The following is a 25,541-nucleotide window of genomic DNA, read 5'->3' as shown; positions in this document are numbered from 1 at the left end:
TCCTTTATTATTCTGCTTGTTTATTTGAAATGTTGTGTACCTCGAATATTTATTTCCCAACCGTAGTCATTTTGTAACACATCTTTAATGGCAATTATATCAAACTCATTTATTTCTCTGTGTCACTTGTTCGTCTACCTAGTCACACGTGCTGAGTGCAAGAGACTTTGATTTTATTCACTGAAGCAATTTTACCTAAATGCTCTGTTCCTTCCTGTCTAACCGGGGCTTATTACCTTTTGAGATTCTGTGTTTTAAACTGGAGCCAAATTGTTGAAACTGTCTCAGCAGCATATAGTTGGGTTCTACTTGTCTAATTGTGTCACTGGTTCCTAAGTGAACCGTGACAACTGGATTCTCCCCACCCCCCGCCCGAGGGGATGTCTTTAACCCTGGCTCCAGGCAGCAATGCAACTTTCAGAATGCTTGCTCCTGGCTGCATGGGTAGCAATTGAAGTAGCTGGAGAAAACAGTGTAGTAGTTGGTTAGGCATGAGTACAATGATGATTATTTGAATGAGGTGGACGTGGTAACTCTAAGATTGCAGGAGATTGACTTGAGCAAGTATGAAAAGCAACGCTGAAAAATTTGGAGCTAATCAGTTGGGTCAGAATAAAGAGGACTGAGGGAATACTTGTCTGACTTCAAATATAAAATGAATGATTTGAAGGAGATGGTATGCATTAAAACAGAATGGAGGAGAGCTGGATGCTAGTGAACGCGGTAAGGATGATTTGACCATGAGAGGAGGCAGAAGCAGCCGTTTGGAAGACATTGATTCTGGGCATCTGGAGTGGGGGAAAGACCCATGAATTTCTTGGAGTTTATTATGAGGAGATATGGATGTGGAACAAGGAGGACTAAGTAGGTTTTTTGATGGAAGTTAGTTCTGCTTTCATTGGAGCATAGAAACTGTTAGATGGAAAAGATAAAATGTGCCTGGCTCACGTTCCATGATCTTGATATTGACATGACATAATCAATCTCTATTAGTCTGCAGCAGATTGTGAAATGACATGAAATAAAGCCCAAAAGTGGAGAGCTTTGGGAACCATAGATCTGTAGTCATTCCTTCCCACGCATGCTGCACTTGGTGTGTGTCATGACCCAAATTATTCATCTACTGTATCCCAAAATATTTTCTGGAAGAAATGATTGACTTTGCATTTTCCATTTGAATAAGTTAATACAACTATCCTTACTCATTGAAATATTGTTTCTGTGAATTAGTTTAGAATTTGCCCCTGTTCAAGTGCAGGCTATATCCTTCGGTTCTGCTATTTTGGATGAGGTGAAATATTTTTCCATGATCGACAACATTACTTTTACAATCCTAAAAACAGCCACTCAACATTTTCTTTTTCAGTGAGAGCATGTTCACTTTTCTTAATTGCTCCTTATTACCCAATTCCTCTCTTCTCACAACTCGTTCTTTTCACTCTATTCTGTATCCTGTCAATATCTGTAATAAATGCTAGCCTAGCCAGCAAAGCCTACATCAATGAATGATATATTTTTCAAAAATCCTTTTTGACTTGTGGCGACCAGAGCTGTGCACCATATTCTTAGAGCAGTTAGACCCATGATTTAGAAAGCAGCAGGATTACCTCTCTATTTCAGATTGAAATTGATCATGCTTTTTCCTGGATGGTGTTGAGCTTTTGAGTATTGTTGGAGCTGCACTCATCCAGGTAAGTGGAGAGTATTCCATCACACATGACTTGTGCCTTGTAGATGGTGGACACGATTTGGGGAGTCTGGAGGTGAGTTACTCTAGAATTCCCAGCCTCTGACCTGCTCCTTTAGCCACAATACTTATATGGCTGGTATGGTTCAGTTTAGGTCAATGGTGACACCCAGCATGTTGATAGTGATGGGGTTCAGCAATGGTAATGCAATTGAATGTCAAGGAGAGATGGTTAGATTTCCTTTTGTTGGAGATGGGCATTACTTGGCATTTATGTGATGCAAACATTACTTTTCACTTGTCAGCCCAAGCTGATTTTCAGTGCATGTTATTTTTGTTTTCCATTTTAAGTGTTAATCCCTTCCTGGATTTTTTGTTCATATGAAGCATTCTTTGCATTTCATTAGCCACCTCCCTGTGCAATTCCTAAGTGGCTTATCTTGTTAAACTTTGGAGTCTACCACCTTTATTAGTTTAATATTATCTGCAAATTTAATCACTATGCTTGTGACAGCTCCAGATCATCTTAAACAAAAGAGGCCCCTGTGAGACTGCAGCAATAACATTCATCTAGGCTAATGACAGTCCTGTAATACTGTCCTTTGAGTCCTACCATTCAACCAGTTACATATCTATTTTAAAATATTTCCACTGATTCCTGCTTTTAAGTACCAGAGGAACTGTAACGAGGGCTTTGCAGAAATCCAAGTACACCACACATTATCACTTCTATACTCCTGTCAAGCTCCGTTTTCATACCAACCCTTCTTGACCCATATTTGTATTATTTTATAATTTCATTCCAGATGCTCCATGACCTTAACTTTAACAAAGGTTTCCATAACTTTACCTGTAATGGATGTCAAATGCATTGGTCTATAGTTCCCTGGGACACTTTTGCTACCTTAAAATGAAAGAAATAGTAATGTCAGCTTTGCTCCAGTCCCCGAGCACGTCTCTAGTTCTAGTGATTTTTTTTTGTGGGGGGTTGGGGAAGATTTGTGCCAGAGTTCAGACATTTTCCTCCCTTATTTCCTTAAGAATAATTGGATGCATTTATCTGGCTGCTGAGCTTTAAGTTTGTACTGCTGTTAAGTAACCAAACTGGCGGTAATATGAATAGTGTTGCAGTTTAATCATGCAATGCCCTCTATTTACTTTGCAAGATGAAATGAGTTGCCTGTCTCCCCTGGTGACAACTGACCAAAAGAAAAAACATACTTTTGCCATTTGACTTTATTGGCATGTTTTCAGTGGTCTCACTCTATCCCTTGTTCTTAATTTTGTCTCACTATAATTGATCAGCCCAGTGTTCTGCATACCCGCACCTACCATAGAACAGTTTGCCCCAGCATCAAAATGACGATGCAGCCCTAACGTTTCACAGCTCCAAATACAGTGGTCCACCACCATCAACATCCAAGTGCAGTTTGCAGGTGGTCAAGCGATTGCTACCTCCTAAAGGCTAAATACTTATGTTAAAGATTATGAAGCTTTGAAATTGCTGAGTTCAACACAGCAGCGACAACGTTTGGTCAAGGCAGAACCTGCAACAGAGACAGGTTTGAGACCTACTCAGCAGGGATGACATCTGTCATTGAAGCAAACAGCAAAGCCTACCTGATGAATAACATAAACCCAACAACTAGAACAGTGCATGACTTGAAAGTGGCCATGGCAGTTGTGCAAGAGACAGGGACATATTGTGCAAATAAACACTGGATCAACCTATGTCAAGAAATCCAAACTACCTGTAATATTGGAAATCTATGTGCTATGAACAGTGGGATCAAGAGGGTGCAAGGCTCTACCATTACCAGAGTTGCCCACTGAAATCAACAGATGAAGTATTCACAAAAGCAAACAGATGTTCGGCTGGGTTGAATACTACTGAGCTGTAGTCCCTGGAGATGTACATTTCCCAGTCTGTACTTGACGTTCCTGCAGCCTTCTGTAATGGTTGAGTTAGATGCAGAACCCTCATCACTTTAAGCTTGAAAAGAACATTGCTTCCTTAACACGTAAAACTTGGTAAGGATGGAATTCCAGCTGAACTGCTCAGGCATAGAAATCCCAAATACCACCACATCTTCATGACTATTGCCTTCTGTTGGTGGGCAGTATCCTTTCCACAGCACATGTGACACAAAAATCAGCTGAGAGAGGAGATTGCAACAATAATGGAGTATCTCGCTCCTCTGTCTACGGGAAGGTCTTTGCTAGGGTAATGCTCTATTAACTTGTAGACCGAGTGTATCCAGCAGCACAGTATGATTTCCATGGTGGCAGATCTCCAGAGGACATGATGTCCTTCACACTCCAGCAACAAGAGTTGTGTAGCGAACAGGACATACCTCTTTACCTTGCTTTCATAGATCTCATAAAAGCATTTGGCACCGTCAGCAGAGCAGGACTGTACAAGATTTTGGAGAAAATTGGTTGTCCACCAAAGCTCCTTAATCTCATCACTCCTTTCATGAAAACATGTACAGTACTTTACAGCTTGAAGGCATCACTTCTGATAGCTTCAAGGTGGAGAATGAGGAGTGTGTCCTTTCTCCCACTTTGGTATTTTTTCTCTAAGCTCTTGAACTTTGTCTTCCCTACAGATGTGGAAGTATTCCTGTATAGTAAGTCAGACTGCAAGCTCTGCAATCTGTCTGGACTGAAAGTGAAGACAAAAATACAATATGTTTTGATCAGAGAGCTCCTCTACACTGATGTTGCAATAGTCGTTCACATGGAAACCAAACTACAAAAATTCGTGGATTATCTCTCCCATGCCTATAACTTGTTCTCCTTTACTATAAGCATCAAGAAAACTGTGAGTATGGGACAAGGTGCCACATCTCTGCCCTCGATCACACGAAACAATACGCTGCCGGAAGTGGTTAGCAAGTCCTGCTGCCTGGGGTATACAGTGACAGACAAGCTGACTTTTGAGGCAGAACTTATCACTTGCAAAAGGAAAGCTACCACAGTTGACCAATTCTCAACATGTATGGAAAAACAAGGACCAGGATGCTGCTTTATGTGGTGTTTTCTTAGCACCTTGTTGTATGGTTGTAAAGCATGGATGACTTGGCTATCAAGAGTGGAAGCTCAACAATCTCCACCTTCAGTGTCTGGCAGATTCTCGTGGAAGGACAATCACAAAATGCGGCAGTCCTCTCAAAGGCAAATCTCCCCTTGTATTCTAGCACCCTTTAAGCAAAGACAACTTCACTGGCTTGGGCATGTTTGCAGGATGGCAAATGGGGGCATTTCCAAGAATAACCCTGTATGGGAGGCTGCAGGAGGCAGAAGACTAGTAGGACTCCCAAAGCTTCGTTTCAAGGATGCTGGCAAGTGTGACCTGATGGCTCTAATTGTCAATTTTTCACACGTGGACGCACCAACCAACAGCAGAGAGAAATAGCAGCATTACTCATGGGCTGTCATGTACCACCATGGCAATTAGTGGTTACAGCAGCTTGACGAGGCGCAAACATCAAAACAGTGTCTCACAATGACACCTGATGATCTCAAATTCCAGTGTTTTGTGAAACAATCTGATTGCCAATGGATTTACTGCATGTCCATCTAATGTAGAAGGAAGGATGCTGACAACGCTACTACTGAAAATTTTTATTAGCCTTCATTTCTCTTCCCCTATTCAATCCAAAATTTGATGCCTTTATTACAGTCCAGGCATATCATTTGCTTCACTGATAAGGTTGGACTTATAAGCTGTTTGAACATGAAGATAAAGTGGCGTTACAATTTTTTATTTTTGATGATCAACCAAGTGCATTCCAGGTCACGGCTAGGGGCAGTGGTTATTATTCTGGGGAAAACATTAAATTGGTGGCGGCTAGGTATCTGAGGGAACGCGAGTGTAAAATGAGATGGCAAGGTAGTTATGGTGGAGTTGTGGGCACAATGGTTGGCAGACCACAGGAGGCTTGCCCTGAGTTGATTTTCTGTTACCCATGGTACAAGGAGAGTCTTTTCAGAACCATTTAACACCTTTAGTTATATTCAAGGGTGTTCTTTGAACTTCTAACATACATTCTAATTTATTTTGACAAGTTCTCCCCTAATGTTTAGTTTTAGTTTTTTTTTAAAACTTCCATTTTATTCCTGCACTTATTTTACACTGGAACTTATTGTCTTGTGTTCAAAAGTTTTTTTTTATTTTTCATTAGTTTTGATAATCTGATCAAATTGTTGTTTCCTCATTTCTTTAAAATCCTGATACATTTCTTTTATGGTGCACACTAATGTTATTGTTGTTAATGTTAATGTTGGAGAATTCAGTATTCATCATTGTCAGCTGACCCTCTTGGGGATGACTTCTACCCAGTCCTGAGTTTCTGTCATGGGCCTTTAGATAATTGAACGGGCTGACTCAACCCACAGATCTTTGGGCACATCGGGCAGGATGTCCCATGAGGTAGTGGGATCAGGAGTGCAAGATTTGCATCTTTTTCTTCTTTGCCTCATCAAAGATGTTGTGACTTAAGCATGATGCAGTTTAACAGCCAAGTTGTCGTCGTTTTCAATGATTGGTAGCAGTCTCCTCCCAGTCATTAATGTCAATTGTGCCATGCTTCAAGGAACACTTTGGATTGTCTTTAAAGCGTTTTCTTTGTTTTCCCCAATGTCTGCTGCCCACCTCCACCCCCGAATGTTAGTCATTTGAGAGTTGAGAAGACAGGACCCGGTAGGCAAAAATGGTTTTTTGCCATTTGGACATGGTATACAGTCTGTAGAAGTTGATTTTGCCAGAGCTTTGTGGAATGCTTGTGGAGCTGCTTCAAGAAGGGCACTAGCATTTGTTTAGTCCTCCCATTAAACCTGGAGGACGTGGCAGAGGCATTGCTAACGGCATTTCTCTAGCCCTCTTATATGTCGCTGATACACAGTCCAGGTCTCACTGCAGTACAGGAGTACGGTGACGATAACGCTCTGTATGCTAGAATTTTCGATGAGTTGAGGCCCTTGTCGTCAAACACTTGTTGTCATTTGTGGAAGAGGGAGCTGGCCCAGCTAATCAGGTGTTGGATCTCATCAGTGGTGGCCTTTTGAGAGAGGTAGCTGTCAAGGTATGGGAAGTCCTCAACATATTCCAGAGTGTTGTCTTCAACATATATGGGAGTTGGGATATTTGACTGACCCAAATGTGGGTTGATATGAGTTCTGCTTGTCCTTGAATGTTGCCAAAACAGAGTTTTGTGTATGCAGAAATTAAGAGATCCAAGAGTGATTTGAAAATCTGGTGCAGAGCACTACAGTCATCCCCAAATAATTTCTATGTTACTCAGTTTAGTTTTGTCACAGAGGTGACAGATTAGAGTTTTCCACTAGGTGGTATTTAATACTGACACCAGAGAGCAGTTGATCTTTGAGGTGAATAGCCACTGTCAGGAACATTTGTAAATAGTGTGTGTGCGTGTGCCTGTGGTGCGCGCGCAGCCGTGCATGCCCTAGGTCCGGACTTTCAGGGCAGCCGTTCCCAGCTCCCGCCCGCTCGTTATGTATTGGGTCCAATGCGTCCTTTTGGGGCATGACGAATAAAGCGCCCCCTGTGTTCTTCACATCTGTCTTGGATTCCTCTGGCAAAGATGACAATGTTGCAGCTTCCACCTGAAGGTCTAAATCCATAGAGTGTCTCTAGGAGGATTTCCTCACCCACAGGAAGTCGACAATTTAGGAAAATGTTTCAGGATTTTCCCTTCTATGGACAGAAGGAAAATATCTCAGTACTTTCCAAAGCATGATATGTCTTGCTTTTTGAAGAAAGTTACAATTGTCGCATTCCTAAAGTTGGTGGCGGTAGTTTGTTTTCCTCCCAAATCTGTACAATGAGAGCATGGAGCCTTGATGTCAGGCTGGAGCCACAGGCTTTATCTGTTTGCTTGTTGCAGCTCTCCCATTGATTGTACTTCATCCATGGATTCCGCCACAGGCCTGGAGAGTTGTCAGCTTCCACTGTGGGTTCACAGTTGAGTTGTTGAAAATGTTCTTTCCAGCGTTGATAGATGACATTGTCATCCTTGAGAAGCACCATCTTGGGAGTGAAGGAGATTTTGACCATTTCACCTTGATCTGTGCATGCCCCTGGTGGCTTCAAAAAAAAAGCTTAACACGTCATGATTTTTTTTTTTGTAGCTTGGAATGTTAGATCACACTCTTGGATAATCTCAAGTGTGACTTTCCGAAAAGAAGAACTGCAGTTGCATCATGTGGGTTATCAAGACTCCAAATTGACATCGCCAATTGCCCCCTGCCCCACTTTCTGGGGAGGGACAGCTGAAGGAAGAAACTACTGAAAAAGGAAAAGCTGATAGTGACCCTCGTACCCATGGAGTTGGTTTTGCCCTAAATGAAAGGGTCTTGGATGCATTGCCAGAACTTTCTAATTGCATAAATGAAAGACTCAACTTCATGTAGAGCTCAGCTGTAACCAATGTGCCACCATCATCAGCGCTTATCTCCTGACCATTGACTCCAGTAAAGAAGCTGAGAACAAGTTTTATTCTGACCTTGATTAAGTCCTTACTGCCATCCTAAAACAAAGGATTACCCTTCTGGGGTCTTTAATGCCGGGCGTGGCTGTGGTGTCTGGAGCAGCACTACTCGGGGGATAAGAGAGGGATGGGAAAAGCCGATACAAGTGGTGTCCTCCTGCTGCCAGTGTGCTCAGCACAACCTCATAAAACCCCTTTTCTTCAGAAGGACAAATACAAGATCACATGCTGGCATCCTAGATCAAACCATTGGCACCTCCTGGATTATGTCGTTGATTAGGTCAAAGATCTAAGTGCTGTCTGTATCACTCTATCCAAGCAGGGGACTGATGTTTGCTGGGCAGATCATAGATTTGTTTGAGTGGTGATGAACAGCCACCTAGCACCAAGACAGTGCAAGCCCAAAAGTCCATGAGAAAGGAGATCAATGTCCCAACTCAAAAGGAGCCTGACCGAAGAGAGAAATTCCAAGTGCAGCTCATGACCAATCTGAAAAATCTTCACACATCCAACTCAATTCCAGAACAGTGGGATCAAATAAGGTCACTCCTGTGCCCAGACCATTGGGTTTGAGCATTGTTGTCACCAGACTGGTTAGATTAAAATGATGCTGAAATATGTGACCACCTGAAACAAAAATGAGCAGCCTTCATTGACAAGATAAGGTGGCAAGTCAAGATGGCAACATTCCAACAGCTCTAGACTGACATCCAAAGGGAAATCCAGAAAATAAAGGCCACCTGATGGGAAGAGAGAACGTGAGAGATCCAGTGCTGAATTTCAGTATTATGAAGATGCTATCCTGATTACAGGTATCCCTGTTTTAAAGTGTGTTCTAATAGCACATGTTTGTTTTAGCACAGTTTGTAAATAATGGAACTTGCCTAAATTTTGCTGCTTCTGTTTTTGTTTTAGCACAGTTACTGTACACATGTCAAGAACCATATTGTAACAAGTCCAACTTCCTGGACAGAGTATATGAAAGAGAACTAATCAGAAACAATTTTTGAACAACATTAACTCCTTTTAACAATTGGTTGAACTTTGCATCAAACACTAGTTTCAGCAGTTGAACTATCTGAGGTAGCTTATTTGTCCTTTGCTTTAGCACAAGACAAAGTAATGAATATTTTAAGCCTGGTAAATTTCAAAAGTTTTTTATGGCTAAATTAAGAAATTTCTCTCTACTGCCGTGGTAAATGCTGAACCCCTAAACTGAAATAGCGCCCCCAGTTCTAGACGTTCTAGCCAGGGGGAATCAGCCTCTGAGCATCTATTGTGTCAAGACTTCTCAGAGTTTTGATCACATCTCATTCCAAAAAAAAACTCCAGACAGTATAGGCCCATTCTATTCAAACTCTCTTCACAGGCCAACCCTTGTCCCAGGGATCAAAATAGTGAACTTTCATTGCACCTTCTTTAAGGCAAGTTTATTCTCCTTTTATGTAAGGAGACCACAACTGTATACAGTACTGCAGATATGGTTTCACCAAAACCTTGTACAGTTTCACTAAGTCTTCTTTTCCCTTATATTCTATCCCTCTTGCATTGAAGGCTGGCATACCATTTGCCTTGCTAATTTATTGCTGTGCCTACTTGTTGACTTTGATTCATGTACAAGGACATCCAAATTCCTTTCAACAACAACATTTAATTGTTTCTCAGTCAGCCTGGCACCATCTGTGTTTAGGTAAACATTCAGGTCGATGCCCCTCCAACTCTAAACTCCAGTTTTGCTTTTGAATGACCAATATTGTGATGATTCTGTTTCCCCATCGACACCACCTCGACCCAGCTTTCATCTGTCTATGAGTCTCATTCCTATCTCCTTTAGCCTTGCATCATCATCCCTTTTGACATTAACCTCTCGTACTTTTCACAGACACCTTTTATTATCTTCAAAGGCCCCCCTGCAACCACACATTCACTCATACAGACACGCTTTCCCTGCTCTGTGCAGGCTTTAACCTGTTATACCTCTAACTTATTTCAGTTCTAATGGAATGTCATCTACCTTTAATATATTGCAGCATTTTGCTTTTTAATAGTTTCTCATCAGTTAAATATTTGTTTTTTTATTCCTCATCAAATTAATATCCTCACACTTCCCCCACATTGCTTTGTTATACTCCATCTGCTAACTATTGCCCAATCACTTAGCCTCTCAATATATCCCTTTGCATACTATCTTCTTAGCCTGATTTCCCACTTTTCTTTGTATAGCCAGCAAACTTGGATACAATACTATCGATCCCTCATTAAGGTCATTGATTATAGATTGTACGTAGCTGAGACCTCAGCACTGATCTTGCAGTGCCCCACTAGTTAACAGCCTGCTAACCTGAAAAGAACCAGCCTTTTTCATACTTTCTGTCCTTTGACTAACCCTTAAGCAATGCTGTCACCTCAGCTCCATGACCCCTTATCCTGTGCAACAGCCTTTTGAGTAGCACCTTATTGAATGCCTTTTGAAAATCCAAATCAGTTACATCCACTGATTTCCCCTTTATCTATCTTGCAAGTTACACCCTCAAAAACAAATGTATAACACTACTTCATTTCCATAAAACAATTTCTAATTGTATTATGATTTGAAGTGCCCTAATTATCGCTTTCTTCACAATGAATTCCAGCAGTTTTGGCAACTGATTTCTAGGTAATTGGCCTGTAGTTTCCTCTTCTCTCTTTCTCCATTTTCGAATATCAATGTTTATTAGTGTAGTAAATCATAAAAGGAAACTAATTGTGTTTTTTATTCATTCAGGGGATGTGGGTGTCGCTGGCTAGGCCAGCATTTATTGCGCATCCCTAATTGCCCTTGAGAAGGTGGTGGTGCTGTTAGGAAGGGAGTTCTAGGATTCTGACCTAGTGACAGTGATAAGAATGACAGTAAGAACTCAAGGAAATGTTTATACATGCATATAAATAAAACAGAAAAGGGAGGCTTATGACAAATGCCAGCAAGATTCAGTTAATAACCAGCAAGTTTATAGAAGGTGCAGGAGGAACAGGAGGCAAAGAGATATTACCAGAAAAGATTTGTAGACAAAATAAAATCAAACCCTAAAATATATTGTAAACATATCAAAGTGTCAACAGTTTGCTAGGGAAAAGGTTGGGCCTATTAAGGACCAAAGGTGTACCTTCATGTAGAGGCAGAGGACATGACAAAAATATTACATGAGTACTTCACATCTGTCTTGACAAAGGAAGTGGATGGGAAGGTTACACTGAAAGATATGGGGAGATTATGGACAGTGTAATAGAGAAAATGTGCTAAAAAAAATTATCACAAAGTTGGGGTGTCAACTGGCCCAGATGGAATGCAAAGGTAGAAATATAAGGATTAGTCAATCTTTTAATTCTCATTGGATACAGGAATAGTGCTGGAGAACTGGAGAATTTCTAATGTTATATCATTCTTCACGAAAGAGAAGAAAGATAAACCAAGAAACTGCAGGCCAGTCAGCTTAATCTTAGTAGTGGAAAAGTTATTGGAAACCATGTTCTGGAACAAAATAATCTTTAATTTGAAAAGGCATGGCTTAATCGAGGAGAGCCAGCATGAACCTAGGCCTGCATGTAGGGAGAAGCATTATAGAGTTTGCAGATGATAGAAAACTTGGCAATGTGGTAGATCAGGATAAGGATAATTAAAGGCTTCAGGATTATTTAGGAAGGATGGTAAAATGGACAGAAGCATGACAAGTGGAGTTCAGTTCAAAGTTGTGTGAAGTGATGCACCTTGGGAGGACTCCTGGAAAGACAGCATACTATAAATGACAAGATTTTGAAAAGTGTAGATGAATAAGGAAATCTTGGCACACAGATCTCTAAATGTGGCAGGGCAATTTCGGAGGATAATTAAAAAAAATTATATGGGTTACTTCAGAGTAGAATATAAAGCAAAGAGATGATACTAGAACTTTTAAGGCACTGGTTAGGCCTCAGCTGGAATATTGTGGATAATTCTGGGCACCATGCTTCAGGAAAGTTGAAGAGGCATTAGGAAAGACACAGGATGTTTTACCTGGGACGAGGGACTCCAGTTATACAACAAGGTTAGAAAAGTTAGAATTGCTTTTCCATGAACAGAGAAGGTTAAATGTTGCATAATAATGTTTTAGGTAAGTGGAAAGATACTTGAAAATGAACTTGCAGGGTTACCAGCAAAAAGAGGGGATGTGGGCAGAGCATGCTATCTCTTTAAGAGGTTGGCTGATTGCATGGCGTCCTCCTATGTCGTAAGCTTCCATGATTCCCTGATTAATATGTTTAAATGCATGCAAAGAATGCTCAATGTAAAAATTCACTGGTAGCCCAGACATCACAGAAGTTGCTATAGGGAGAACTCCAGGAAAAAAGATTACTCCGGGCCTATAGTTATGTTGGGACACATGGATGTAAGGTTGCAATGGAGCGGATGCAAGGCTTGAGGCCACCCATTCGTTACTAGAGTAAATAAAACATAAATATTTTCATTCCATGTTGCTGTTCTTGTAGGCAATTAAGAGTGATGCATAATTTCTGTTTTTGTGGCTTTAACTTTTGCTTTTTGACATGGAGTGGCTAGCCTTTGTTTCACTCAAACAATGGGAGAAGAATAGTAGAGCTGGAGTTAAGGTCAGTGGCTCCCTAACAAATACTGAAAGCAATTTATTTTCTTGTCTGCTTGTCAAATTCAACACCTTTTGTGAATGGTGATGATGAGCAATTTTCTTTTTGTATGTGGTCCCTATTTCTTTTCCATTTAAGTTGGATAGAAGATGGGGTGCATATGCAGATAATGTGTTTGTCTGGATCAATATAAATTGAATTTAACAATTAATTCTCTTCACAGAGTATGTTCAATGCAAATCGCCAAAAAATCAAAGAAAAAACAGAAATCTTGAACCAGGATTGGAAGCAGCACAGGATACAACCTGTTCACATTATGACTTCTGTGAGCACAATGCGTGGTACCAGAGAGGTATGATACAGTTTTTGGTGACAGAGTAAAGCCCATTTGATAAACACAAAGTTATACGGGCATTCTGCCTGTAGAAAGGAAGCTGCCTACTTTTTTGCATGCAATGCTTCAAAGTCTTATGAATTGATTTGAACATGATAAAGACCTTTACTGCATATGAGAGATTTGGACCTGTAGATCAGTATTCTATAAGTAGTTTGCATAGTTGTGTTGTTAAGCAAGGGTAATTGGCAATTATTAACTTCTCTTTTGGACTGTTTCAAACTGAGAAACCATCCTCCAGCCCTTTAGTTATGCCCTTATTTCAGAATTTCATGACTGAACCAAGATTGAAATTGTTTTTCACCATGTTAAGACTATTGCATCCAAATGTTTGTAGCTTTCAAATGGCAAGAAATGTACTAAAACAGAACTTTTAACTTTAAGATCCTATTATGAGAAAGAGAGAGATTTTACTTTTCATTACATGGGTCAACCCAAAGCATTTAACAGCCAGTGAATTACTTTAACGGCAGAATTTTTAGCTTGACGTGTGGGTGTGTGCCCAACTTGATCAGATGTGACATTGTGTGATATATCGGTTGGTGAGCGCATGCAAAAGTTGGAAGTGCACCCGCCGAAAATTAAGAGGCCAATTATGGTAATTAAAGGTGCGTTGTTGCTGATTTTTCGTGGTCAGTCCAACCTTGCGGTTGGCGGACAGGCGAATCAGCCGGACAGACTTTGCATTTTTCATGAAACCTCCTCCACAGGTGGGATGAGGTTTCCGTTATTAAATGAAAGAGAAATAAAAATCTATGGACAGTATTTTCATAATGTATATGTTCAGGTGATTGATTGATTGTGATCCTTGCACATTTTTTTCCTGATTGTAAAAACTTTATTTAATGCTTTTAATGGTCTTCAGCTCCCTGAGGCAGCTCTCTGCCTTTGGGGAGCTGTCTGTCAGTGCTCGACCACACCCCCTTCCTGCCCCTACCCTGGCAGCGCTGAACACTTCAAGTGTTTCACCCTGGCTGGCCGTTAATTGGCCAGTCAGTGTGAAATCATGGTTGGGCGCTGACCTAAAAATTCAAGCCTAAGTATAGTCATTATTTAATATAAAAAATATTAAGTATTGTGCTCTCAATATATCACTGCTCCTTACTTTGTTTGTGTTATGGAACCGATTAGTTTTAGCTTGGTCTCCTGTTAGAAGGGTCAGAAAATATGGTGGACATCCATGTTAACTCTAGTCTTTCCAAGCAATTTATTAAGACCAACGATAATCTTAAATGTATCCTTAACGTTAGTTGATATTTGGCATTTCTTCAGTATGGGGTGAAAATACGGTTATAAAATAATGCAGCTACTTTGTCTTTTGGATGAGATGTTAAACTTGTATGCCTTCTCACGTGAATGTAAAAGACCCCATGGCATGTATACATTTAAGTTGTCTATCCGGCTTATTTTTTTAAATCCTTGTATGCACAATGAGTTTGAGGCTAAATTGAGTTTTTTTTTTCTGCGGGTGAGATGTGGAAACACCAGGAAATCACAACACACATTTGGAACACAAATTGAATTCCGCTGCTTCCATGTTGCTGATTTATCAAGTTTGAATGTTTTGCTAGAGAAGTGGCAAATGAAGTGTGGGTTTTTCCCTCTTACAGTAAGATAAAATCTTAGAATTGTTACTGATTTTAATTCTATTGCATTATCTGGCTCACTTTTAAATGCACAACAAAGTAGGTTCTGTGATGCAAGTTTGTATCACAATTACTGACGTCATTCAATAACACAAGTGAGAGTTACTTTGAAGTGTTTCTATCTTCCAGAGAAAATGGGAAAAGAATGAGTGGCATGAAAGAAAGAAAAGGCGGCTTGTGGTGGGAAGCGGGAAATTTGGGGTAGGGGATGCTGTGAAACTCTGAGCAGAAAATTGTGATTGTCAGAATGTGGAGGTCACTAGCATGGTGCTGGCTTTGAGAGAAAAACGTGAAGTGGATTTACCAGAGAGCAAGAAATGAGCATTGGATATTTCTCCCATTATGACATTGACCACCAGACGCTTCAGTGTCCTGTCATCCACACACTGAACAGCGATTTTTTTTTTTTTTTCGGTTAATTTTCTGCTGTGTGACGGACATTACTGTACAAGTTGCAGATTCCTGCTGTTTGACCCTTGCCAATTCTTGGTGGTTGCAGTGTCAGAAAAGAAAGACTGACAAATTTATTTGAATTCTTTGAGGAGGTAACACGCGGGATATATAAAGTGGAACCAGTAAATGTAATGTATTTGGATTTCCAAAAGACATTCGATAAGGTACCGCACTTAAGGCTAGTTAATAGGATAAGAGCCAATGGTATTGGGGGTAGTATATTAGCATGGGTAGAGGATTGACTAACTAATAGATGACGGAGTTGGGATAAGGGGGCATTTTCTGGATGGCAACCTGTTACTAGTGGCTCCTCTCACTTCCTCCAAATAAAAGATGTGGCTATGGGTACCCACATGGGCCCCAGCTATGCCTGTCTCTTTATGGGGTATGTGGAACATTCCTTGTTCCAGTTCTACTCCGGCCCCCTCCCACAACACTTTCTCCGGTACATCGATGATTACTTCGGTGCTGCTTCATGCTCTCGTCGGGACTTGGAAAAATTTATTAATTTTGCTTCCAATCTCCACCCCTCCATCATTTTCACATGGTCCATCTCTGACACTTCCCTTCCCTTCCTTGACCTCTCTGTCTCAATTTCTGGTGATAGACTGTCCACCAATATCCATTACAAGCCTACCGACTCCCACAGCTACCTCGACTACAGCTCCTCATACCCCGCTTCCTGTAAGGACTTCATCCCATTCTCTCAGTTCCTTTGCCTCTGTTGCATCTGTTCTGATGATGCTACCTTCAAAAACAGTTCCTCTGACATGTCCCCCTTCTTCCTTAACCGAGGTTTTCCACCCACGGTTGTTGCCAGGGCACTCAACTGTGTCTGGCCCATCTCCCGCGCATCCGCCCTCACGCCTTCTCCTCCCTCCCAGAAACATGGTAGGGTCCCCCTTGTCCTCACTTATCACCCCACCAGCCTCCGCATTCAAAGGATCATCCTCTGCCATTTCCACCAACTCCAGCATGATGCCACCACCAAATATATCTTCCCTTTACCCCCCCGGCGGCATTCTGTAGGGATCGTTCCCTCCGGGACACCCTGGTCCACTCCTCCATCACCCCCTACTCCTCAACCTCTACCTATGGCACCTCCCCATGTCCACGCAAAAGGTGCAACACCTTCCCCTTCACTTCCTCTCTCCTCACCGTCCAAGGGCCCAAACACTCTTTTCAAGTGAAGCAGCATTTCACTTGCATTTCCCCCAACTTAGTCTACTACATTCGTTGCTCCCAATGCGGTCTCCTCTACATTGGAGAGACCAAACGTAAACTGGGCGACTGCTTTGCAGAACACCTGTGGTCTGTCCGCAAGAAAGACCCAAACCTCCCTGTCACTTGTCATTTTAACACTCCACCCTGCTCTCTTGCCCACATGTCTGTCCTTGGCTTGCTGCATTGTTCCAGTGAAGCCCAACGCAAACTGGAGGACCAGCGCCTCAACTTCCGACTAGGCACTTTACAGCCTTCCAGACTGAATATTGAATTCAACAACTATAGATCTTGACCTCCCTCCTCCATCCCCACCCCCTTTCTGTTTCTTCCCCCTTCCTTTTGTTTTTTCCAATAAATTATATAGATTTTTCTTTTCCCACCTATTTCCATTATTTTTAAATCTTGTATGCCCTGCTAGTCTTTCCACCCCACCCCCACTAGAGCTTTACCTTGAGTGCCCTGCCATCCATTATTAATTAGCATATTCGTTTAGATAATATCACCACCTTCAACACTTCCTTGTTCCTTTGTCTGTGACATCTTTTGATTATCTGCTCCTATCACTGCTTGCTTGTCCCTACAACCACACCACACCACCCTCCAACTTCTCTTCCCCACCCCCCCACCACCTTAAACCAGCTTATATTTCACCCCTCTTCTAATATTCACTCAGTTCTGTTGAAGGGTCATGAGGACTCAACGTCAACTCTTTTCTTCTCCGCCGATGCTGCCAGACCTGCTGAGTTTTTCCAGGTAATTCTGTTTTTGTTTTGGAGTGCCACAGGGATCAGTGTTGGGGCCTCAGTTATTTACAGTATATATTAATGACTTAGATGAGGGAAGTGAATGTGCTATTGCCAAATTTGCGAATGATACAAAAATAGGTGGGAAGGCAAGTGGTGAGGATGACACTAGGATGCCTACAGAGGGATATAGACAGGTTAAGTTAGTGGGCAAAAACTTGGCAGATGGAATATAATGTGGGAAAATGTGAGGTTAAGCACTTTGGCAGGGAGAATAGAAAAACTGAACATTATTTAAATGGAGAAAGACTGCAGAAGGCTGCAGCAAGAGGGATTTGGGAGTCCTCGTGTATGAATCCCAAAAAGCTAACATACAAGTTCAGCAGGTAATAGGGAAGGCAAATGGAATATTGGCCTTTATTTCAAAAGGAATGGAGTATAAAAATAGGGAAGCCTTGCTAAAACTATACAAGGCACTAATTAGACCACACCTAGAATACTGTGAACAGATTTGGTCCGCTTAATCTAAGGAAAGATATACTGGCATTGGAGGCAGTCCAGAGAAGGTTACATAGAAACATAGAAAATAGGAACAGGAGTAGGCCATTCGGCCTTTCAAGCCTGCTCTGCTATTCATTATGATCATGGCTGATCATCCAACTCAGTAGCCTGCTTCCGCTTTCTCCCCATACCCTTTGATCCCTTTCGCCCCAAGAGCTATATCTAACTCCTTGAAAGAACATACAATGTTTTGGCTTCAACTACTTTCTGTGGTAGCGAATTCCACAGACTCACCACTCTCTGGGTGAAGAAATTTCTCCTTATCTCAGTCCTAAATGGCCTACCCCATATCCTCAGACTGTGACCCCTGGTTCTGGACTCCCCCACCATCGGGAACATCCTTCCTGCATCTACCCTGTCTAGTCCTGTTAGAATTTTATAGGTTTCTATGAGATCCCCCCTCATTCTTCTGAACTCCAGCGAATATAATCCTAACCGACTCAATCTCTCCCTCATATATCAGTCCCGCCATCCCAGGAATCAATCTGGAATCGCTGCACTCCTTCTATAGCAAGGACATCCTTCCTCAGAAAAGGAGACCAAAACTGTGCATACTATTCCAGGTGTGGTCTCACCAAGGCCCTGTATAATTGCAGCAAGACATCCCTGCTCCTGTATTCGAATCCTCTTGCTATGAAGGCCAACATACCATTTGCCTTCTTTACCACCTGCATGCTTACCTTCAGCGACTGATTTATAAGGACACCCAGGTCTCGTTGCACATTCCCCTCTATAGCCATTTAACTAGGTTGATTCCAGGTATGGAGGGACTTTCTTATGAGGAGCGGTTGAGTAGGTTGGGCCTGTACCCATTGGAGTTTAGAAGAATGACAGGTGACCTTATTGAAACATATAAGGTTCAAAGGGGGCTTGACAGGGTAGATGCTGAGAGGTGGTTTCCCCTTGTGGGAGAGTCTAGGGCCAGAGGGCATAATCTCAGAGTAAGGGGTCGCCCATTTAAAACAGATGAGAAATTTCTTCTCTGAGGTTGGTTAATCTGTGGAATTCTTTACCACAGAGGGCTGTAGAAATTAGGTCGTTAAGTATATTCAAGGCTGAGATAGACAGATTTTTAATCAGTAAGGGAAATTGAGGGTTATGGGGAAAAGGCGAGAAAGTGGAGTTGAGGATGATCAGATCAGCCATGATGGGCTGAATGGCCTACTTAGGCTTCTACGTCTTATGGTAATTTCGAAGAGACCAGTGGTAGATATCATTCAGAAACGCAACCTTCTCAAAGTAATTGGATTTAGTCACCTCCCAGATCAAGTGTGTTCACTAAAAAGAGAAATCAAACTGAAGACTTCAATAAATACAAGCTGGGGTCTCACCTTTTATCAGACTTTTTGATTTCATAGCACATAAACACCTTAAGCAGTGCACCTCGTTAATTGTCCCTTGTTTTAATATGAGAGGGAACAGTGACTGCAAATGAAGAGAGGTTAGGAGAAATTGGCTTATGCAGCGTGTTGCATGGAATGCTTTGCCATAGGGAATGGCTGAGAGAGATCATTGTATCCTTTAATAAACATTTGAAGCAGAGGATGATAACCTAGGGCATGGAGGGAATTGAGATCAATTTTGGATTGTTCCATCAAAAAACTGATTTTAATAGTGGGGCAAATAGTCACATCTTATGCTGTAAGTTTCTATAGTTTGGTGTGATAAGAATCCACAATTGTATTGTAACCTTGTAATGCCATTCTAGCTTTATACTGTAGTTAGGTGAGATAGGACGTTAGTTTCATGACTAATATATTTCTACAATCTGTCCTAAGAATTATTTATTTTTGTTCATTTCTAGTGTGCTGTGGAGAGCGGATTCCCAGAGTTTCCAAAGCAGGTCATTCCCTTGAAGACCTTGAATGCTGTGGCCTCAATCCCGGTTATGTATTCCTGGTCCCCCCTTCAGCAAAATTTCATGGTACGTGGTTCAAGTATTTGCAAAATTGTTCAATTTTTGTTTATTTGTGATGTATGGATTGTAGTTTTACCACTTAAAAGTTCTTAATATTGTATTTTTATTTGGACAAAGGGAGAATCTTTTCATTTGATTTGTTTTTTCAAAACTGAGTATCCAAAAGTTGTTGTAATAAACATCAGTTCATATTACATTAATTAATTAATGTAGTGACATACTTTTCATGCAAATTCTTTACAAACTTTATCTAATATGTGATACAATGTCAGAAACTTGGTGTTTACATTAAATAGACAATTGACAGTCTTCTACTTTAAAGAAAATATTTTGACCTTGCTAACATTACTGAAAATCATGCTTTTGAACTTGGACTTTGCAACCTTACTGTAACGCTTCCTCCCCCCCCCCCCCCCCCCCCCCCCCCCCCCCCCCCCCCCCCGCCCCCGCCAACCCCAAAAAAGCATTTGGACTTTATTATAAAGTTGTCTGTTTAGAAGACACTTGAGGCGGCCCACAAATATATTTAAAATTTACAGCTCCAAATGTTTGCCATATTTTTGCCTTTATGACTAGATGTTAAGGATTTTTTTAAAATTTAAGGTGGAAGATGAAACTGTTTTACATAACATTCCTTACATGGGAGATGAAATCTTAGATCAAGATGGGACTTTCATTGAAGAACTGATCAAAAACTATGATGGAAAGGTGCACGGAGACAGAGGTAAGACTATCCTTAGTCTGCATAGGAACTTGTTAGTTCTATCATGTTTTTAAGTTTTCTAAAGTATGGAAGTGAGAACCATTAGGACCCTGAAGTCCATGTATAATAACTTCCAATTAGAGGGTCTGATTCTTTTCCTGATTGCCAAGGTTAATTTGGGTAAAACTGATTGATTGTCTAGTGGCACTCTACTTGTAGCATTTAATTGCCCCAAGCAGATGCATTATACTGTACTTTATTTTTTGAAAATCTGTTAATTTTTCATAACCTTAAGTTCCAGATATTCATTCAGCATTTTTCCAAAGCAATTAGTTAACATAGAAATGTAACAGATATAATAATACTAGTACTTTTTGTATGGAGTATGATTTCTTCATAACTTTATCCTCCTGTGCCTTGATATTTTAATGTTGTAAATGTGTATACAATAGGAACATGACTTTCTGTTGCAGTTTGTTGCAAATTTCACAACATGGTTATGAGTAGGAAAATATTGTTGATGTCAAACTTGCATCCCTATTCTGATATTGTGCTCCTTTTTATGTATGTTTTTGTTTTGCGGGTTGAAATTTGCAACCAACGTCACAGTTGCCCAGATATATAAAGCAATCACATTTCTATATTTCCAGTTGAACTATTCACCCTGATTTATCCTTGGCATTAACTTCTAGAAAAACCTGACCTAGTTATAGGAATAATCAGTGATGCTGAATTTCAGAATATATATAACGTCAGAAAATTGTCTCAAAAGCAAAGATGTTTCACAGAGATAAAAAGGTTTTTTTTAAGACAAAAGTTTTAAAAGCAAGAGTTAACTCTTTGCCATTTGGCTCTCAGTCTTTGGCTCCTAGTGCCTTTACGTGATGCCTGTTCAATATTGCAGAATGTGGTTTCATCAATGATGAGATCTTTGTAGAGCTAGTAAATGCTCTGACCCAGTACAGTGATAATGATGAAGAGGAGGATGATGATGATGATGATCAAGAGAACAAATCTGAGAAGACAGATGGAAGTGACATCAAAGAAGAAAGCAATGATTCCAGAAAAGATTATCAGGAGATCAATATGGATGGTAAGGGTTTAATTTATGTTTTTCTTATATTTTACAGTCTTTAGGGACGTAGGAGCAGGAGTAGGCCATTCGGCCCTGTTCTGCCATTCAAACAGATCATGGCTGACCATCTACCTCTTACACCATTTTTCACCACCATCCCCATATCCCTGATGCCATTAGAATCCAGAACTCTTATTGATTTCTGTCTTGAGCATGCTCAATAATTGAGCTTCCGCAGCACTCCGGGGTAGAGAATGCCAAAGATTCGCCAGCCGCTGAGTGAAGAAATTCTTCTTGTCTCGGCCTTAAATAGCCTGCCCCTTATTCTGAGACTCTGTCTCTAGGTCCTGGACTCACCAGGCGCATCTATCCTATCCACATCTACGCTGTCACGTCCTGTAAGAATTTTGTAAGTTTCAATGACATCACCCCTCATTCTTCAAAACGCTAGAGACTACAAGCCGTTTCCTCAGTCTCTCCTCAAAAGAATCCTAGGGATTAGTCTGGTCAACGTGGCTATTTAAATATGCAGCCAATTGAAATATTATATCTCCTAGAGATAGGCTTTAGGAATTTTAAGCTGGTGATACAACGCTTGGAAATTTTTAAAACAATTAACCAGTGTGGATGTGTACAATAATCATTGGTTGTAAATGCTTGTAAATGTGTCTGGGCCTAGGTTACATTAATAAATGCAGAATCATGTATCATGGACATGACCACATATTGATCCTCACTTTCAAATAAAACCGAACTGTTCTCAAAAAATGATAATGGATTTTAGCAGGAATGCAGACTTGGCCAGGAATACAGGTTCTATTTTGCTTCAACTAAGAATCACAGGGCTGAATTTTTGGGCCGTTGGATGGGCGGGCCCAGGAGCGGCTAGGAAATGCCCCGCCACCCGCATTCGGCCCCTGACCTCAATTTCATGCTGGCTGGCCAATTAACAGTCAGCCAGCGTGAAAGGCGCGCTGAAAGGCTCAGCGGGGTGGGGGCAGCAGTGCGAGCATTGAAGTCAGCGCAGGAGCAAGTAGTGTGCAATGAAAGCTCCCTGAAGGCAAAGAGCTTCCTCAGGGAGCTGAAGAATTTAAAACCAAGAAATAAGGATGTAAAAATGCAGAAAAAAATGTCCACATATTAGGTCCACTCACCTAAACATATAGATAATAAAAATTCTGCCCAAACATTTTTATTCTTTTATTACAAAGGATATTGGAAACCTCATCCCGCCCTTGGATGAAGTTTCCTGACAAATCCGAAGGCCACCTGGTGGATTCTCTTGCTCGCCAACCGTAACGTGGAAGGGCAGCGAAAAATCACCTCCAGTTGAACCTTTAATGGCCTTAATAGGCCTCTTAATTATCGGTAGGCGCGAATGAGAGTTGGCAGTGCGCCCGCCAACCAAAATATCGCACAAGTGCACCATGACATCAGGATGCTCACCCAACGTCATAATGTGCTATTTTACGCCCGATTGGGCTGGGCACCCACCTGCCCGCAGGGTGTAAGATTCTGCCCACAGTTCGCATTTTAATGTTTTTGAGTGATACACGTCAGAAAAGTGCAATATTCAATGAGAGAAGTGATTTTCTATATGGTACTGACAGAGTGCTGATTTATCAGATGTGTTTTTTCTCAAATAAGATTTGGAACTGAAGTTGCTTCCACCACCACTCCCTACCCTGCTGGTTTTCTCCCAAGTAGATGTTAAAGATCCCATGCATTATTTTAAGAGGAGCAAGGGAGTTTCCACTGGCTAACACTTGTCCCTCAATCAACACTATTAAACCTCTTATCTTGTCATATAGAATCATAGATTACAGCACAAAATGAGGCCATTTGGCCCATCATGACCATGCTGGTTCTTTGTGAGAGCTAGGCCTACTCCCCTGTCTTTTCCCCATAGCACTGATTTTTTTTCTCTTCAGATAATTATCTAATTTAGATAATTTCTCTTTTGCAAGCCACGAAGCAGTGAATTTTCACTAAGTTAATTCCTGGGAATGAGGGATTGTCCTTTTGAGGAGCAATTGTATAGAATGGGCCTTTACTTCCTGTCGTTTAAAACGAGAGGTTTTTCATTCAAATATACAAAATTCTTACGGAGCTCAACAGGGTAGATGAAGGAAGGATGTTTCCCCTGGCTGGGGTGTCTGGAACTAGGGCACAGTCTCAGAATGAGGGGCAGGCCTTTTAGGAGTGAGATGAGGAGGAATTTCTTCACTGAGGGTGGTGAATCTTTGGAATTCTCTTCGTCAGAGAGCTGTGGAGGCTCAATCGTTGAAGGATTTGCGGATTGTGCACAAAAACGGTTTTGTAGTAGATGATCAGCCATGATTTCATTGAATGGCAGAGTGGGCTCAAAGGGCTGAATGTCCTATTCCTGCTCCTATTTCTTATGATTGAATCTGCCTCCACCTGACTTTGTCAGGACATTCCAGATCCAAACCAGGCCCTGCATAAATAAAGTTTTCCCTATGATTCTTTTGCCATCACCTTAAATCTATGTCCTCCTGGTTTTCAACCCTTCCCCAAAAGAAAACAATTTCTCCTTATCAGCTCTGTCTAGACCCCTCACGATTTTGAACACTTATAACACTTCTCCTCCCAACCCTCTTCTCAAAGAAGGACTGTCCCAGCTTCGGCCATGTATCCTCATAATTGAAGTTTTTCATCTCGGGGAACCGTTCTCACAAACCTTTTGTGCACTCTTTCTTTAAAGCTTTCATATCCATCCTGTAGTGTGGTGTCCAGAACAGGACACAATACCCCAGTTGAAACTGAACCCCTGTTTTATAAAGGTGGTTCATTTCTTCCTTCCATTTGTAATCGTAAGCCCCTGTTAACCAAATCCAGGATACTGGATGATTTGATTAGCCACTTTCTCAACCTGCCTTCAGTGTTTTGTGCACATATACCCCAGATTTCTATGCACCTGCACTCCTTTAGAGTTGATCCTTTGTTTTCCCTTCCTTCGTTCTACTTGCTTTCATACTTACCTGCATTCAATTAAGTCTATCACATGTCTGCCCAAACCGCCGTCTAAATCCTAGGCTAGGAATCCTCCACAACGCTAATCTGCCATCTGCAAGACACAAGTCAGGAGTGTGATGGAATACTCCCCACTTGCCTGTATGAGTGCAACTCCCACAACACTCAAGAAGCTTGACACTGTCCAGGACAAAGCAGCCCTCTCGATTGGCACCACATCCACAAACATTCACTCCCACCACCACCACCAAAGCACAGTAGCAGCAGTGTGTACCATCTACAAGATGCACTGCAGAAATTCATTAAGGCTTCTTAGACAGCACCTTTCCCACCCATGACCACTATCATCTACAAGGGCAAGGGCAGCAGATAGATGGGAACACCATCACCTGGAAGTTCCCCTCCAAGTGTCTCATCATCCTGACCTGGAAATATAACGCCGTTCCTTCATTGTCGCTGGGTCAAAATCCCAGAACCCCCTTCCTAACAGCACTGTGGGTATACTTAGAACACATGGACTACAGCGGTTCAAGAGAGCAGCTCACCACCACCTTCGCAAGAACAACAAGGATGGGCAATAAATGCTGGCCCAGCAGTGAAGCCCACATTCCATGAATGAATAAAAAAAACCTCATGTCCTCGGTTCACAATACTTGAGTTTTTTTGTCATTCACAAATTTTGAAATTGTGCCCTGTGCCAAGATGCCCACATCCCATGAAATAATAATAAAAAAATTCTAGTTCATTAATGTTGATCAAGAAAAGTAGCAGACCTAATACTTACTCCTGGGGAGCACCAGCAAATCTGGTCCAAAAAACAAGCTTTTTTCCTGTCACTGATCCATCCTTCTATCTGTGCTGTTAATGTCCCTTTTATTCCATAGAATTAAACTTTGCTACCAAGCTTGTTATGTGGCACTTTATCAATCACCTTTTGGAAATCCATGTGCACCACATCAACCGCATTATCCTCATCAAACCTCTGTTACCTCATTTAGATTTAGGTTTTTTGAT

The 25,541-nt window shown here is 41.3% G+C and overlaps 1 protein-coding gene across 4 annotated transcripts in view; it reads left to right on the top strand.

Moving 5' to 3' along the window:
- Window positions 1–25,541, top strand: part of ezh2 (enhancer of zeste 2 polycomb repressive complex 2 subunit) — a 111,341-nt gene that overhangs the window by 20,208 nt on the left and 65,592 nt on the right. For 3 of the 4 annotated variants that reach the window (XM_041184798.1, XM_041184800.1, XM_041184797.1), the window contains exons 3-6: window positions 13,040–13,168; window positions 19,642–19,761; window positions 20,359–20,479; window positions 21,363–21,551. In XM_041184798.1, coding sequence (XP_041040732.1) covers window positions 13,040–13,168; window positions 19,642–19,761; window positions 20,359–20,479; window positions 21,363–21,551 — 559 coding nt within the window. Of the gene's footprint in view, window positions 1–8,034; window positions 9,012–13,039; window positions 13,169–19,641; window positions 19,762–20,358; window positions 20,480–21,362; window positions 21,552–25,541 lie in introns of those variants that run through there. The other variant, XM_041184799.1, reaches the window with a different exon arrangement.

The sequence above is a fragment of the Carcharodon carcharias genome, chromosome 3, assembly GCF_017639515.1.
Source record: "Carcharodon carcharias isolate sCarCar2 chromosome 3, sCarCar2.pri, whole genome shotgun sequence".
Classification (NCBI taxonomy): Eukaryota; Metazoa; Chordata; class Chondrichthyes; order Lamniformes; family Lamnidae; genus Carcharodon; species Carcharodon carcharias.
This window is presented reverse-complemented; position numbering and strand designations above follow the sequence as displayed.